Genomic DNA, 17,335 nt, shown 5'->3' with positions numbered 1-17,335 from the left:
CCCCTTGTTCTCTTGAAATTGTTGGGAGCATCGTTTGTGTCTTGCTCAGAGCACGCTTGCAGTAGAGTTCAAGCTCTCTGAGGACAGAAGCTGGGGCTCACCTGCTGAGCTGTGGACGTGGGTGGGCCCTGTGAGCATGCTCATCAAAGAGGGAGGTTGCGGGAGTCGGGATGCTCCCTACCCTCTTGTAGTCCTTCCCAGCTCCCCCAGCATGTGGCTCAAGGAGGCCAGCAGCTCCTGTGTCCCCCCTCTGCCTGTCCTCCCAGACAGCCCGTTGCTCAGATGTGCCGACCGGCTCTGGGGACCCTCTCCTTGTCATTGCAGGATCGCAGTACCCCATTTTTCGCTGTGTGAACAGAAATTCTCATCAAGAGGTCCCGGACAGCTCCTGTGACCCCAGCACGAAGCCCACCCCTGAGGAGGAGCCCTGCAACATCTTCCCGTGCCCCGCCTTGTAAGACACATTCTCGGGGGGACGTCCCCTGCGGCCAAGCTTCCGCCGCCCCTTGCTGATGAAAACATCCTTAGTGGGAGATTGCGTGGATCTTTGGTCAGAGACCTGACAGTGTTGAGCACTTTTAGGTTTGCGGGGAAATGGCACATAAAAGACAAAGACCTTTGATACTCAGGCCCCTCCCCCCACCTCCTCTATCCTGGCATAGTTTTTCCCGTAATTAACATCTGTCTTCTTGGGACCCATTCAGCACAGCTGATGAACCGATACGGGCACATTATTCTGAACCAGAGCCCATAGTTGGCGCAGCGTCGTGGGCCCACGCTTGGAATGTCATGCAGAGCAGCCGCACACTCAAAAAAACCCTGTCTTCCACCTAGCCCTTCCTGCCTGCCTCCCTCACCCAATCGTTGGGTCAGTCCAAGCCTGGGTGGGAGGGAGCCCTGGGGGTGTAGCGGGCTATTCGTCGGGCTGCTAACCTCCAGGCCAGCAGTTCAAAACCACCAGCTGCTCCGCGGAGAAGGAGGCGGCTTTCCGCTTATGCAAAGAGTGACCGTCTCAGACGCCCACAGGGGCAGTTCCACCCTATGGGGTCGCGATGAGGCAGCATCGACCCCATGGCAGCGAGTGGCACCTCCGTGGGAAACACCGTGCTTTGTCTCTGCATAAAATGCAGGCTGTGTGACCTGGGGTGAGCATGGGCCCTGGTGGTCTTCAGCAGGTCGGCCCACTCCCAGTAAGCCCCCTTCGGTAAAATGAGAGTGTAGACGGTTCGCCTGGGAAGAAATACAAGGCAGGCGGAGAATTAGAATCTGGTGGAGCCGAACCATCTCTGCCTGGGGTGTTGGGGGCAGGCTTGCAGAGGCGGCCTGGGGTTGGTTATTGAACGGCACAGAGGAGAAGGGGCCCGAAAAGGAACCGAAGCATCACCCCCCCCAAGTCATTCGGCATCAGATCCAGCTACCGGGGACCCTGTGCCCCTGTTGTGAGTGACCAAGTACTATTGCAAAGGAGGGTGTGTGAAATGGATGCATACGTCGCTCATGAGAATTACAGAATGCTGGAAGGGCTCTTTGGTCTACAACTGCTTCCTGTTCCACGGGGCCAGCAGTTGAGTCATTGGGTGTGTTGTAGTTTCCCAACTGGGAATGATCACTTGCACCTTCCCCGCTCCCTATAATTCTACCACCTGGACAGGCCCCTCATCAGCAGTCAGCATGGACGGACCCTGTTGTGTTCTTTTCCCTGAAGAGCCAAAGCACTGGGGAGGGACCGTGCTCTGTTTGATGGCTCTGCGCACGTTGGCAGGATCCCGGCTCCTCAGAGATAACCTGCCCTCTTGCTCTCTCCTTCCTGAGCCAGCTGGGACATCGGAGAATGGTCTGAGTGCAGCAAAACCTGCGGCCTGGGCATGCAGCACCGCCAGGTCCTGTGCCGCCAGGTATATGCCAACCGCAGCCTGACGGTGCAGCCCTACCGCTGCCAGCACCTGGAGAAGCCAGAGACCACCAGCACCTGCCAGCTGAAGATCTGCAGCGAGTGGCAGATCCGCACCGACTGGACCTCGGTATGCAGGCTCCCTCACCCACACCCATTGCCACACCCCGCCAGCGCCCCCTGAGACCTGAACTCACCGCCTTGGGGTTCAGGGCAGCCCCGTTTTGCTTGTGTCCATTGCTCTGCCCTCCCAACACAGTCATCTGGCCCATCGTTTGCCATGCTGTTGTCCCTGGTTTTCAAGCGTGGCCCACAGCTCAGCAGCCTCCGCTAAGGAGCCCATTTGGGGGTTCAGCAGCTCAGGGCCCACCCCCGATGCACTCTGCTCTGTAACTCGACTGTGAATGTGCATGATCATGTAGGTGCGTGAAAGTTCGAGCTACTTGCTCCAAAACATAGCTTGGCCACATGGGTGCTTCCCGTTGCCCACCTCAACAAGAGAAGATAACCTCTGGGGTTCCCTGTCTGGCTCCACCACACCCCCTCACTCCCTACCCCACCAGGGATGTTTATTTCACAATTTCCTGCACTCCCAGACTTGCTTCTCCAAACAGCCCACACCCTTCATACTATCCTGTCCTTGTTACTGCTGTTCCTTCTCCCTGGTCTCCTCTGGTCAGCTCCTACACAGCCCTCAAAGCCCATCTCAGGAGCCCCTTGTGAGTCTCGGCCGCATGCATCACTCCCTCCTCTGCCCCCACCCCCTTTCACTGACCAGGATGCTGTTTCTCTGCCAGGCCCCCCTCCTCCAGGCAAACTTACTTCAGAGCAAGTTTCAGGATGTGTGCATTGTCAGGATGTCTGGCATGTGAGGCTCGATGTCCGAGGGTTTTCTGAGAAAGACAGATTCCCGTGTGTGAAAGATGAGACCAGTGGAGTTTGTGTGACAGTCACAATTCTCACTGAAGCATCAGTCAGGATCTTATCCCCACATCCCATTCTTAGCCGTTCTTATCCCAAAATTGCTACATTCGCTGAGTGCTAAGCTTCACATCAGTAGGTTAGAAAGAGTCTCCAAGGGAGGCTAGTAAATACCAGTTGAGAGAGATGACTGAGATCCCCTCCCGTCCCATGGCTTTCAACCACTGTCCCAACATGGGGGGAGCCCAGACAGTGTGTTGGCTAGGCATTTGGCTGCTCATCACAAGGTCATTGGTTCAAATCCATCAGCCACTCTGAGGGAGAGAGATGAGGCTCTCTAGTGACAGAGATGTACAGCCTCGGAAACCCCTATACGAAGTCTCTATCAGAATCAACTCAAAGGCAGCAGGTTTCATTTGGTTTGGGTTCCAACGTACGTGGATAAGGATTCATGAGTACTTTGCTATGAATCATATAATAAGAAATGGTATGTTTTCCCTTTTTTGTAAATGGAAGCACATTCGAGGATGCCCAAGCCTTGCCCCTAGTCCCTGCACTGTGAGGGGCAGCCTTGCTCTCCTGGGCAGCAGCTGTGCAGAGTGGAGGCTCATGGGCATTGCCCACAGCCGACTGCAAGGTGGGCCCTGGGAGGCGTGTGTCAGAGCCTTCCCTGCCTCTGGAGTCTGTGGGGAGAAAGGCAGCCGCTGCTGGTTGAGCCGGCTCCTTTCCATCTTGCTCTCCCATTTTAAAGATGACAAACTGAGGCTCGGAGGAGCAGAGGAAGTAAGACTCAGACAGGCGCTTGTGAAAGGCGTTGAGAGGTTTCCTGAGTTTCGGATCTTCCCCATGCCAGCTCCAAGCCCTGCCGGGGACCCAGTACCACAGTCACCTGTGTGAGGAGGGGGGACAAAGGACGAGGTGCCCGTGTCCAGTGAGCCCTCTTTCCTGGGAGCGAAAACTGCCCCCTGAGGCAGGCTGGCTGTGTTTCAGTGCTCGGTGCCCTGTGGCGTGGGCCAGCGGACCCGAGACGTGAAGTGCGTGAGCAACATCGGGGACGTGGTGGACGATGAGGAATGCAACATGAAGCTGCGTCCCAACGACATCGAGAATTGTGACATGGGGCCCTGTGCCAAGAGCTGGTTCCTCACCGACTGGAGCGAGCGGGTGAGCGGGTCTCTGGAGCCGGGACTGGGGAGACGGACGGACGGCCATTCCACTGGGCTGGAGCAGGGGCACCCACACTGGACCGGGCATGACGCCTGGCTTCTGAATTTGGAATAAGCAACCCAGAGAGGAATCATTGTCAACCGCGGGTCCTTACATGAGGACTGGGGGGCTCCAAGAGGTGGCAGTGGGTGGGAAAGGCCCCTTCTCTTCAGTTCTCCACAGACTACAGCAAAGACCGCACACCTTTCATGGGGTCGCGGGAATGCACCCTGTCCCTGCTGCTTACCACTCACCTACTGTTGCCCTCGCCCGTAGATTGGCCTCCCTCCAGTCTCAGGTGTGGAATCACCATCAAACACTCATCTTGTTAACCTAGACTTTACCAAAGACAAGAGTGGGATTCAGTTCTGGGCGGTTCCAGCAGTGGTACAATGCTAAGCTGCCAACCAAGAGGTTAGAGGTTGGCATCCACCTGGATGAAACTTGGAAGGACACCTGGTGGCAGACTGCTGAAACTCCCGTGCAGACAGCCCTGCCCGGTCACACGTGTGTCACAGGCTGTCCAATAACAACTGGTGTTAATGTCGGAAGCACTGTGGATTGTCAGGTAGTTCCTTCCCACCCCCAGACCAGGGGTTCTCAACCTTCCTCATGTGGTGGTGACCCCCCCTTCCCAACCATAAAATTATCTTCATGGCTACTTCATCACTGTCATTTTGCTACTGTTATGAATCGGGCAACCCCTGTGAAAGGGTCGTTTGACCCCCCCCCCCAAAGGGGTCACGACCCACAGGTTGAGAACCATTGCCCGAGACAGAATTTGATGACTCTGCTCTGAAAAGCCCCTTTTTTCAGATAAAGATTGACTGTGGAGATGAAGAGGCCAGGCCCGTGTCCTGCATAGTTCTTAGTTGCTGATGCATCGCATCGTGGGGGCTAAATTAACTTTCTGAGTTTGCCATTGGCTTCCATTATCCCTTAAGACAAGGCTGCCCATGAATTTGGAAGCCAGGATAGACAGTTGGACAAATGTAAGCGTGTTCATAACCACCCTGGGTCAGGATACTTGGAATTAAGACTGACCTAGAAAATCCCACATGGGGGGCTGCCGTAATGGCCCCCCCAATACCAGCGTTACCAGTACCAATTGCTATTGAGTCTGATATGACTCATGGTGACACCTGGGTGTCACGGGAGAATCGTGTTCCATATGGTTTTCCAGTGGCTGCTTCCTCAGAAGGAGATCACCGGCCTTTATTCTCAGGTGCCTGTGAGTAGACTTCAGCCAGGAGAAGCCAGGCATGGGTACCACCCAGGGACTCCCCATAATGGGAATGGGGTGGGAAATGACTGGTAGACATGTCAGGGACTTTCAGAAAGTCTAGGGGGAGACTTGGTCAGAAAGGAGGTGTCGAGTGATCCTCTGCCCTATTTGGAAGTTATCTGGGACCTGCTGGGGCCTCCCCAGTGACGTGGCCCCTGCTGTCTTGCAGTGCTCAGCCGAGTGTGGGGCTGGAGTGCGGACTCGCTCCGTGGTGTGCATGACCAACCACGTGGGCAGCCTGCCTCTGGAAGGCTGTGGGAACAACCGTCCCGCAGAGGCCACCTCCTGTGACAATGGGCCCTGCACTGGCAAGGTGGAGTGGTTTGCTGGGAGCTGGAGTCAGGTGAGTGGCATCTGTCTGTCTCTCTGTCTGTCTGTCTGTCTGTCTGTCTCTCAGAGGGGTCACCAGAGCCTGGTGTCCTATCCCAGGTCTTAATCTTAGCAATACCACAGGCTACCAGGGCCCGCAAGAGGCTATGTATCCCTCTTGGCCTCGTGCACTCAGCAGCCTCTATTAAGCATCTACTATTGGGGTATCAATCGATGAACAAAACAAACCCTCGAGCCTCGTGGTCCAGCATGGTTTCCTTGTTGTCTATAAAATGCCAGTAGATCGCTTGAAGGTGAAATGAAATCGTGTGCATAAAGTATTTAGCACCCAAATCAAACTCACTGCCATCGCGTCGATGCCAATTCACCGCAACCCTGAGCCTGAGAGCTGCCACTCTTGTTAATGAAACCTGTTTCGTGACTGTTTGACAGTGGTAGGCGCAGAAATAGAAAGAGTTAATTATGTTCATTATATGAGCAGATACTTCCAAATGATTTTACAATAAGTGCTTATTTGATCCGTTAATTTTTTCTCACTGTTCCAAAATGAAACAGGCACCTCTGTATAAATGTGGGAGAAGGTCTTCCCTCTTACTTCCCGGTTATGAATACCATCAGCCTTGGGCATCTCGGTCCCTTGGCTTTAGCTCTCATGATGTTCTGGCTGACAAGCCTGTTTTATACATTGTCAGGATCTCTGGCTCCGTATAGATTTTCCCTCCTCTTTTAAGTAGGTTTCAAAACAGACCCGGAAAGGAAAGTCATCCATATATTTGCAGATGTGATCCTATATATAGAAACATCCCAAAGGCCACAAGCAAACTGCTAGAGCTATTAGCTCTGCTAGAGCTGCAGAGTCCAAGGTCAATAAACAAAGTCAGTTGGAGAAAAAGAGAACAAGGTGTTGAGAAATTAGAGAAACCTGTCCACTGGGAGACATCTAAGAGAGTAAAACACCTACAAATAATTCTACCCAGAGATGTTTAACAATGACAACCATGGCAAACAGCGATTAAAGAAAACTTAAATCAATGGGAATATACCCTGCACCAAATTAATAGTGTGAAGCGGTCAACATTACCTAAAGGGGTCTATAGGTTCCATGCAGGCCTCATCAAAATCCCAGTACCTTCTTATAGAAACTGAAAACCAATCCCCAACACTGTATGGGACGGCAAGAAGTCCAGAATGAAAGGGAAAAGAGCTTCCTGGTTTTAAAACATCCTACAGAGCCACAGAAATCAAAAAAGCCTGGGCCGCTGTAGCCAAAGAACCATAGACGAACGGGGTAGAATTGGGAGTCCAGAAGGAAAATCACAGTCTTTGGTCACTGATGTGTGACCAGAGTGCTTAGCACATTCCGTGGAGTCTCTTCAATAAACAGTGCTGGAAAAATTGGATTTCCACACGAAGAGAAATTAAACAGAATCCATGCCTCACACCACACACGAAAAAAAAATGAACTCAAAATGGATTACAGACTGAAATACACAAACTAAAAACATAAAGCTCTTAGAAGAAAAAAAAACTCTTAGAAGAACAAAGAGAGGCAACACGGTCAAGCCTAGATTTCAGCACTAGATCATCTAACACAATAAAAGCGCACACATCAAAAGACAAATAAATAACGAGGGCCTCTTAAAATTTTTGCGCATCAAAAGATTTTCGATTAAAATTGTTCTCTTCATCAGCAGACTTTACCAAAAAGAATGAAAAGATAAGCTACCCAATGCAACAATCTTTTCAGAAACCGAATCACATACACACAATATATATTTTATATACTATATTTTATACAATATATAATTATGTATTACATAATATATAATTATAGATTGACTATAATATATTACATGTCAGATAGATAGATGGGCATCATTTCAAGAACCTAACCACAAAAAGGCCCAAGCATTAGAAGAGGAAATAACTGAAAAGACATTTCACCAAAGAAGACATTCCTATGAAAAGAGTGATACATGGACTAGAGCTCGACATTGTTAACAACAACCCTCCCCCCAAAAAACTCAAACTCACTGCCACTAAGTCCATTCTGACTCATACAACCCTACAGGACAGAGTAGAACTGGCCCCTTGGGTTTCCAAGCCTTTAAATCTTTATAGGAGTCGGCAGCATCCTCTTTATCCCACAGAGCAGCTTGTGGGTCCAAATCACCAGGGCCATGAAACCGAAAAGCAAACCACATCTATACCTCACAGCATATGCAAAAACAAATTCACAATGGGTTACAATCCTAAATGTAGAAACGAGGTACTCATTAGCCCTCCGGCCGCTTTGGACTCCCCGAGTAGAGTGGTCTCAGAGTCTCTGTGTAGACAGACTGAGAGGGTCAAGCCGCCAGTGCTTTCTCCACTGCACCATTAGGGAGTCTTTTTCCCTTGTCTGGAGCTCAGAAGGGCAGATGAACCTGTTGCACTGGATCATCCTTGAGCCTTGAACCAAAAATAATCCCAGCAGTCCTCTTAAAACTGAACAAAAATTTGGTGAAGAAAGCTGATGGTGCCCAGCTATCAAAAGATATATCGTCTGGGATCTTAAAGGCTTGAAGGTAAACAAGATGTCATCTAGCTCAGAAGCAAAAAAGCCCACATGGAAGAAGCACACCAGCCTGTATGATCATGAGGTGCTGAAGGGATCAATTATCAGGCATCAAAGAATAAAAAATCATATCATTGTGTGCTTACCTCCTTGATACGATCTCTGAAGAAAAAGTGGGTGCATAAGCAAATGTGGTGAAGAAAGCTGATGGTGCCCAGCTATCAAAAGAAATAGTGTCTGGGGTCTTAAAGGCTGGAAGATAAACAAGCGGCCATCTAGTTGAGAAGCAACAAAGCCCACATGGAAGAAGCACACCAGCCTGTGTGATCACGAGGTGTTGAAGGGATCAGGTATGAGGTATCATCAGAACAAAAAATCTTATCATAGTGAATGAAGGGGGAGTGCGGAGTGGAGACCCAAAGCCCATTTGTCAGCCACTGGAGATCCCCTTGCAGAAGGATCTCGGAGAGGAGACGAGCCTGCCAGGATGCGATGTAGCAACGATGAAACAAACCACTTTCCTCTAGTTCCTAAAGGCTTCCTCCCACCCTGCTATTATGATCCCAATTCTACACTGCAAGTCTGGCTAGACCAGAGGATGTACACTGGTACAGATAGGAACTGGAAACACAGGGAATCCAGGGCGGATGATCCCTTCAGGACCAGTGGTGAGAGTGGCAATTCTGAGAGGGTAGAAGGAGGATGGGTTGGAAAAGGGAAACTGATTACAAGGATCTACATGTGACCTCCTCCCTGGGGGACGGACAACAGAAAAGTGGGTGAAGGGAGTCATCAGACAGAGTAAGATATGACAAAATAATAATTTATAAATTATCAAGTGTTCATGAAGAAGGGGGTAGTGGGGAGGGAGGGAAAAATGAGGACCTGATACCAGGGGCTTATGTGGAAAGCAAATGTTTTGAGAATGATGAGGGCAATGAATGTACAAATGTGCTTTACACAATTGATGTATGTATGGATTGTGATAAGAGTTATATGAGCCCCTAAATAAAATTATTAAAAATATATATATTAAAAAACCTGAACAAAAATTTAGCTTCACTTGTCAAAAATGATCTGCCCTGAGCATTGTGCTCTTTACCGGGGATCAAACTGGAATAGCAAGTAGAAAGAGCAACTAAGAACCTTCCGGGCTGAGAACCTAGGTTACAACTCCGGAAAGGAGGGTGGGGAGGGTGGCACCCCCCCAAGATGTCATCGAAGTCCCTGACTTGTACATGTAAACACTATTGGATCGGTGTCTGCTTTGCCGGGTACATCCTCAGCAGCAGCCACAAGATAAAGGTTTGGTTTGGTTTTAATTTTGCAGAACCCGGAAAAGAATGCCTGCCTTTCCCTTATACATCGATGCAGCCCCTTTGGAAAGCAATTTGAACTCCTTTGAACAGAAAGCCCAAGGACCATTAAAATGTTCGTTTTCCATAACCTAGTCCCTCCCCCCGCCCCTCCGCCCCTGGGAACTTGGGTTGAAGGAAGAACCAGCCGAGGGGACACATCTCTGTCAACAGCATCAGGAGTGAGAGCAGAACGTGTAGGGTGTGAAGCCATCCTGTAGCAACAGCAGGGACAACCAGATGGTGCATGGCGGCAGGATATGAACGTATATGAACACGTTATATAAACAGCATCAGGAAATCATTGCTTTCCAAGTTTCACTTAATGCTTTTATGATCCACCTGGAAGTAAAGAAAATACAAGAATCATTCAAGTGAGTCCAAGGTTCCTATCAGATGGAGGTGGACACACGTGGTAACCAACCAACCTCAGCTCTACTTCTCATCAGTTTTCTGACCTGGGGCGAAGCATTTACCTTCACCGATCCTCCGTTTCCTCATCTGGAAAATGAGGATAAGAACACACCTCCCAAATCTGTGCTGAAGTTTTCATGAGATGCTGCACACCGAGAGAAGGAAGCAGGACTTTGGGGCATTAGAAGGAGTTCCCTTCTCTCCAGGCGTGTTCTGTTGAATGCCGGGTACTTCTTAAAGTCTCTGGCGGGTACAAATGGTTAAGTGCTTAATAAAACGAATAGGTCCAAAGGACCAAAAGCACTTTATAAACTCAATGCAATTCTGATCCAAATCCCTGCACACGTCTTCAAAGAAATGGAAAACTAATCACCAACTTTATATGGAAAGAAAGAAACTCGGGATAAACAAACCACTATTAAAACGCAAAAACAGCGTAGGAGGCCTTTCACTCCCAGATTTCAAGCCCCATGACAGCCCAGTAATCAAAACAGCCTGGTGCTGGTACAAAGGTACACAAGTAAGCCGACGTATTGAGAATGCAAAACTGCAATCCAGCACCTGCAGACACCTGACCTTCCATAAAGGACTAAAACACATTAAGTGGGGAAGAGATAGTCTTTTCAATAAATCATGGTGGAAACATTGTATCTCTACCTGCGAAAGAGTGAAACAGGACCCATGCCTCACACCATGTACAAAAACAGACTCAGGGTGATCAAAGACCTGGTTATAAACCCCATCACCATAAAGACCCATCAACAACAACAAAGAAATTGGGGACAAGCGTAAGGGCCCTACTACCAGGCATAAATGTACGACTCAACATAATGAAAAATACCATGTTACAGAAGACAAAATAGAGGACGGTATCTTCTAAAAATAAGACATTTATGTACATCAAAAGATTTCATCAAAGGAGTGAAAAGAGAACCCACAGATTGGGGAAAAAATAGTTGACAACGATACATCACAGAAAGGGCCAATTTCAAAAACCTATAGAAATCTAATAAAACCTGATAAGATAAATGCAAGAAGCCCGATCAAAATTGAAACCAAGACAATTTACTAAAGATTGTCTGAAGGTGACGTGCCGGCAGCCAGCAATCATACGAAGCAATGTCCACGGTCCTCCGCCCTAAGAGAAATACAAATTAAAACAACAGTGAGATGCCACCTCACACCAACACTCTTAGAAAAATTCAAAAAATAATAAATGCTGAAGAGGATGTGGAGGGACTGCAATGCTGATGCATCGCTGATGGGAGCGTGGGATTGTGCAGCCACTACGGAAACTCGGGGTGGAGCTTCCTTAAACAGATGCAAATATAAGTATCTTATGATCCTGCAATCGCTCTACTTAGTGTATCTCCTAAGAAAACAAAGGACAAAACACGAGCGGACGTATGCACACCTATGTTTATTGCAGCAATTTCCATAGCAGCCAAAAGATGGCAACAATCACAAAGCCCATCCGCAGAGGAATGCATGAGCTAACTGGCGTGCGCACACACACACACACACACACACACACGAGGGAAGATTATGCATCCTTAAACCACAAGGACGAGTCTGTCCAACATCTTAAGACCTGGACGAAGGTTGAGCACATGATGCTCCACCAAGTTGGCCAATCTCATGAAGACAAACATTGTATGGCACCATGATTTTTCAAAATAAAAATGGTTCTCGTACCAAAAGTTAAGACTTTAAAGGCTCTGGTGAGGCCAGGAGCGGGTGTGGGAGGGGAGGGACAGAGGGTGCGGAGGGGGGGAGGGGGGGGGGGAAGCAGCAGAAGCACCACAGATCCGAGGGCTCTCATGGGGTACTCTCACTGATTGGTGAGACGGGCTGTGCGCTCCAAAGAAGACATGTCCTTCGTATGTGTGATATTCCACACACAAAGGGGAAAGCATTAGTGATGCCTATGTAAATAAATAAAGCCAAACGTTAAAATAACATAAATAAGGTTATTCTTTTTAACAAAGGAGAGAAGAAGGGAAATAATGGTCTCGTGTTTGACGTACTGAAGCCAAAAGGCCGGCAGTTCTGTCCCACCCAGGGGCCCCTCAGTGGACACGCTGCCTGGAAAATCCTGGAAAGCTGTTCCCCTCTGACATGCACAGGGTCCTCATGAGAGGAACAGACTTGCCAGCAACCAACAACACTTCTGCCTCATTGTTGGCAGGAAAACAGGCCCTACACTCAGGAAGCTCAGGGGTGACTGCAATGGGACACCAGTTACACCCAATATCCATCTCTCATAGACTGGGGAACTGAAGCATGGCAGGAGCCCTCTGCTAAAGTAGATCAGCTCGTCACAGAATTCTCACACCGTGAATCTAAGCCATGTGGTCCAGCCCCCTGCACGCCTCTCTCCGAAGAGAAGAGTGCTATTTTCTAGCAAGTGCTGCAGATGTTGAAAGAAGTGGAGGCAGGAGAGGAACAGGCTGGGCCAAGGTCTGGCTTCCCCGCTGCAGAAAGAATGAGACTGTGTCCTGGGCTGAGCAGCCAGGGTGCAACACGGAGCTGAAGTTGGGAGACATGGACCCAAGGCTGGACACCATCACTACATCGCTCTGGGTATTGCCCAGGACGTCACCCCTCTGAAATCTCCTTGGGGCTTAAGGCCCTCATGTTTTCGTATCGATACTGAGATGGAAACCGTTGGCATCAAATGCCTGCAGCAAAGGGAACTGATACTTAGCAGGCACTTCCTGTGCCTGAGGAGGAGCCCTGGTGGTGGTTATCCATTGGGCTGCTAACCATAAGGTCAGCAGTTCACAACCAGCAGCCGCTCCTTGGGAGAAAGGTGGAGCCTTTACGCCCGTAAAAAATCACAGGTTCAGAAACTCACAGGAGCAGTTTGACCCTGTCCTCTCCAGTCGCTGCAAGGTCAGCAGCATATTGGGTTTGGAGCTTGCTTTTGTGGGCTTTTTGTTTTGTTTTGTTTTGTTTTTTTAGTTTCAAGTTGCCCATGTCCTAAGTCCACTGGTATCTCATGAAAACTTCAGAACAAACCCAGGAGGTGCATTCTTATGCTCACTTTACAGATGAGGAAACTGAGGGGCAGAGAGGCTAAATGGCTTGCCCCAAGTTAGAGAACAACGAGAAGCAGAGCTGGGCTCCGAGATCCAGTGTGGCTCAGGTCTCTCTTGCCTCCCCTGCAAAGCAAAAACCAAAAACAAAACAAGCTACATCCATGACCATCAGGTCGATTCTGATTCATAGCAATCCTATATAGCATTTCTGAGGCTGTCAGTCTGTGTAGGAGCGGCTAGCCTCAACTTTCTCCTGAGGATCGACTGGTGGGCTTGAACCAGCAACCTTGCAGCTAGCAGCACAACACTTACCATACAGTGGTTTTCAAACATGGTCTGAAAGACCCTCAAGTGCTATGGGGCTCTGTGCCTGTACTGAGGACTCAGAATCCGGGGTCTCTTTTGCTCACTGGCCTCATGCTGTCTTTCGACCTCAGCTCGGAGTGCTGTAGCCGTGGGAACCCTGGAGAAGGCAGCCTACGTGTCTGCTACGATTAGGGACGAGGCCTTTGTGCTTCCAAAAGGGTCAGGAGATGGGTGAATGTAGACAAGGTTTTGATTTCTGGATTTATAAGGATCCCGCTGGCACGTCCTTGTCCTGGGAATTTGACATGAGTCCCAAAGAAAATGAAATAAAGCGTGCTGATCTATCGATAATGTTTAAGCCTAAAACATTATCTGACTCCAGAAGGCTTGACCCAATGTTCCTTCCAACCATGTGGTTTGGATGAGAATTGGCATTCTACACACACCACCACCCTGACTGCAGGGATCAGTCCGAAAGATGGACATGTGACCCCAGCTAAACCAGAGGCCTGTCCAGACTTTTCCTGTGAATTTAAGGGGAGAGACTCCCTGGGAAGTTGTGGGCTCAGGAGCTGTTAGTGGTCAGCCATGCTGAGGCATAGAGAACACCAGTCCAAGAGAACAAGACCCCCATCCAGAGAGAAGCAGAGCCAGGGACATTGGGCCTCAGAGTCTCTACTCCACTGTGACAGGAAGATGTGCATGTTCTCCTAACCCCCAGGTACCCTGAGCCTACCTTGGAGTGTGTCAAGTCTCAGAAACTTTGTTCTATTCCAAAGCAGCCCAATGCTTATTCATTAGGTACTCTGCCAAGGTATTGTTTCTATTAAGTTTTTTATTGTTGCAGAAATAGAACGCATTTGCCAATTCGACATTTTCCACGTATTCAGATCTGTGAGATCAGTTACATCCATCATGATGCAGTCACCACCAGTGTCGTTGGCCAAATGTCCACTCCCCAGAAACAAAATCTCCATACTTCCCAAACAATCCAGACTCCCAGTGCCTTCTGCCTCCCCACAGCCCCCGCCACTGGTGACCACCATTAACCTTTACTCTGTATGTATTTGCCCATTGTAAGGATCTCAGATTTCTTTCCTTCTCTGTCAACTCTCCATTTATTTCCCCCTTAGTGGGTTACAAGTCGGGTTGCTCACCGCAAGGTCAGCAGTTCAAAACCACCAGCCACTCCTCAGGAGAAAAACGGGGTTCACTACTCTCATGAGTCTCTGAAACTGATAGGGGCAGTTCTAGCTTGTCCTGAACAGCGGTTCTCAACCTGTGGGTCGCGATCCCTTTGGGGGTTGAACAAACCTTTCACAGGGGTTACCTGATTCATAACAGTAACAAAGTGACAGTTATGAAGTAGAAACAAGAAAAAAATAAGTAGAAACAAAAACAAAAAAATATTGTGGTTGGGGGTCACCACAATATGAGGAACTGTATGAAAAGGTCGCGGCATGATGAAGGTTGAGAACCACTGTAGAGGGTCACTCAAATCTGTGAGTCTGAATCGACTTGGTGACTGTGAGTCTGGGTTTTGCTGTTGTTTGGTTGCCTTGGATGTGGATGGAGAGGGTTTCAAAGACCCAGGAGCAACCAAGTCAATGAATAAACTCACAGAGAAGGAAGTGGGGGGGGGGGGGGAAGAAGTCCTGCTGCGTTCTGCATGTCTGCGACTATGGCGTGAATGGATGCAGATTCTGCTGATGGCAGTGGCAGAAGAATGCCGCCACATGACGGATTTGCAGTCCGCTGGTTTGGGTACTTTGTGTAGGTAAGTGGAGTCACCACCCTCCCCTATTTTTTCTTGATAATAATAGGCCTACATACAGAAATTCTAACATGAAGAGTTCTGATTATATACATTGTCATCTGCTACTCATAAAGTACAGACTCATTGAAGTGTATAAAAGTATATAAAAGGCAGCTTTAATTTTTTATGACATTAAAAACATGTGAACAACCACAGCCACAGTCACAGAACATGTCACACAGTACTACTACTAAATAATACTGGGCCCTACTACTAAATAATACTAGGCACTACTAAATAATACTAGGTACTACAGATAAATACTACTTGGTACTACTACTAAATAATACTTGGTACTACCTACTCAGGGAGAAAGAGGGGCTGTCTACTCCCTTAACGTTGCCGTCACAGAAACTACCCCGGCCTGGGGTCATGGTGTGTTGGCATCAACTCAATGGCAGTGAGTGAGACTGTCTACTAAGTAGGATCCTCTATGAGCCAACAGGGGCGCACATAGTTCCAGAAGTTGACGAAATGATCCTTCACACCTCCCACGTGTGATTATTGGCTGGGACCTCCCTGAGCTCCAGCAGGCCACCAGGACTGGACTCTGCTCTGTCCAACAGTGACCCGGGCACACTCTGTGGGAGTGGAAACGATTTACGCAGGTTTGAAAGCCACCCAGGCTGGGACATGTCTGTGTCCGTGAAGTCAAGCCAAATGCTCCCCCAAGGGAGGGGGCATATCTATGCGATGGACATAAGAGCTCACAGTGCAAGCTCTGTGGTTGGAGCTTGGTGAGGTACCCGTTGGAGGTGGAATTTCTGCTAGGCTTGATGACGTCAAGATCCACACAGGAATAGCTTCCTTCATTCTTGGCTCAACCAGAAAGAGAAACACATTCTCTCTTTTTCTTTTTCAAACTTTTGTTGGCATTTCATCCATCTATCATGTAATTCCGTAGCTCAGCCATATCAAGAAGTGTTCTACAATCTTTACTGCCTTCAATTTCACAGCATTTTCTTGATCCCCGTACTCATTGTTATTCATGACCTTTTTTTCCCATTTTGGCAAAAATGTACCCAACCAGTGCAACAACCTCTGCATGTGTAATTCAGTGTCATTGTTTATCATGTTTGTGTTGAACAGCCAGTCTTGCTACCCCTCTCCAAACAGTTCGACCACCATTAAAACGAACTCAATGCCCCTTCAGCAACATCTAGAAATATTTTCTTAGTTACAGGCCTTTGTGTCTGAATAAAGGTCACTGAAGGTGAGATCAGTTAGCAGACGTCAAGATGGAGTCCAGACTCGGCCTCAATAAGCCGCTTTACTAGCATCGAGGGCCTCAGTTTGGGGTCTCCCACCCAGGTCAAAGGTTTCCTGTTGGCTTCATGGTCAGCGGGAGGGCTGGCCTTGAGGATGTGGTCTTTTTCTTCAGCTGTTGGTATTCCATGAATATGACAGGAACCGTCTCCCCACCGGCGTGCAGGCTCTGGAAGCATAATCATTCATTCGTCCTGTAATCATTCACTGGAGGGACTGCCCTAAGAGACCAGCACCTGGACAAGAGGGTTCGCTCATTATTTTTCAGGGCAACAGGACAGAAACATCCAAATGAGCTGGCTGGTGTGTTTCTACAGGGGGTCCCAGGGGAACCATCTCCCTCTCAGCACAGAGGGCGCAGGGGATCCCCTCCAGAGACCACGCTGTTAGGAGGACTGGGATCCTCCCCAAACGGCCCTGCCCAGGTTCCCTGGGGTCCTGCCTCGCTAGCACCCGGTGGTGGGATCCGCGTGCACAGCCCCCTGAGGGTCTCTATTTCACACCCCACCCCACTCAGCTCTCCCTGCTTCGTCCTCCAGTGCTCCATCGAGTGTGGGAGCGGCACCCAACAGAGGGAGGTGATCTGTGTCCGGAAGAATGCCGACACCTTTGAAGTGCTGGACTCCTACGAATGCTCCTTCCTGGAGAGACCCCCCAGCCAGCAATCCTGCCACCTCAAGTCTTGTGGGGCCACGTGGTTCCACACCGAGTGGAGCATGGTAAGTCGCCGCGCTCTTGGCAGAGAGGAAGTGGCGTGTGCCCCATGCCTCTGCCTCGCTGGGCCCTGCCCAGAGCCCACACCCATGGCAGTCTCCTCCATTAGGTATCTTCGGGGCCGCTGGCTCAGGCTGCTTGATTGAGGATGCCTGATGCTTGGGGCGGTGGGAGGAGGGTAGATGCCAGGAAGCAGTGGTCCTCAAGCTTCCGTGGGTCACCAGAATCAGCTG

General features: G+C 49.4%; 1 protein-coding gene across 2 annotated transcripts in view; it reads left to right on the top strand.

The window, feature by feature from the left end:
- THSD4 (thrombospondin type 1 domain containing 4) overlaps nucleotides 1-17,335 on the top strand; it is a 726,614-nt gene that overhangs the window by 690,889 nt on the left and 18,390 nt on the right. For both annotated transcript variants that reach the window (XM_075535168.1, XM_075535169.1), the window contains 5 exons: nucleotides 325-454; nucleotides 1,817-2,021; nucleotides 3,803-3,976; nucleotides 5,473-5,646; nucleotides 16,928-17,107. In XM_075535168.1, coding sequence (XP_075391283.1) covers nucleotides 325-454; nucleotides 1,817-2,021; nucleotides 3,803-3,976; nucleotides 5,473-5,646; nucleotides 16,928-17,107 — 863 coding nt within the window. The remainder of the gene's footprint in view (nucleotides 1-324; nucleotides 455-1,816; nucleotides 2,022-3,802; nucleotides 3,977-5,472; nucleotides 5,647-16,927; nucleotides 17,108-17,335) is intronic.

The sequence above is a fragment of the Tenrec ecaudatus genome, chromosome 17, assembly GCF_050624435.1.
Source record: "Tenrec ecaudatus isolate mTenEca1 chromosome 17, mTenEca1.hap1, whole genome shotgun sequence".
NCBI lineage: Eukaryota > Metazoa > Chordata > Mammalia > Afrosoricida > Tenrecidae > Tenrec > Tenrec ecaudatus.
This window is presented reverse-complemented; position numbering and strand designations above follow the sequence as displayed.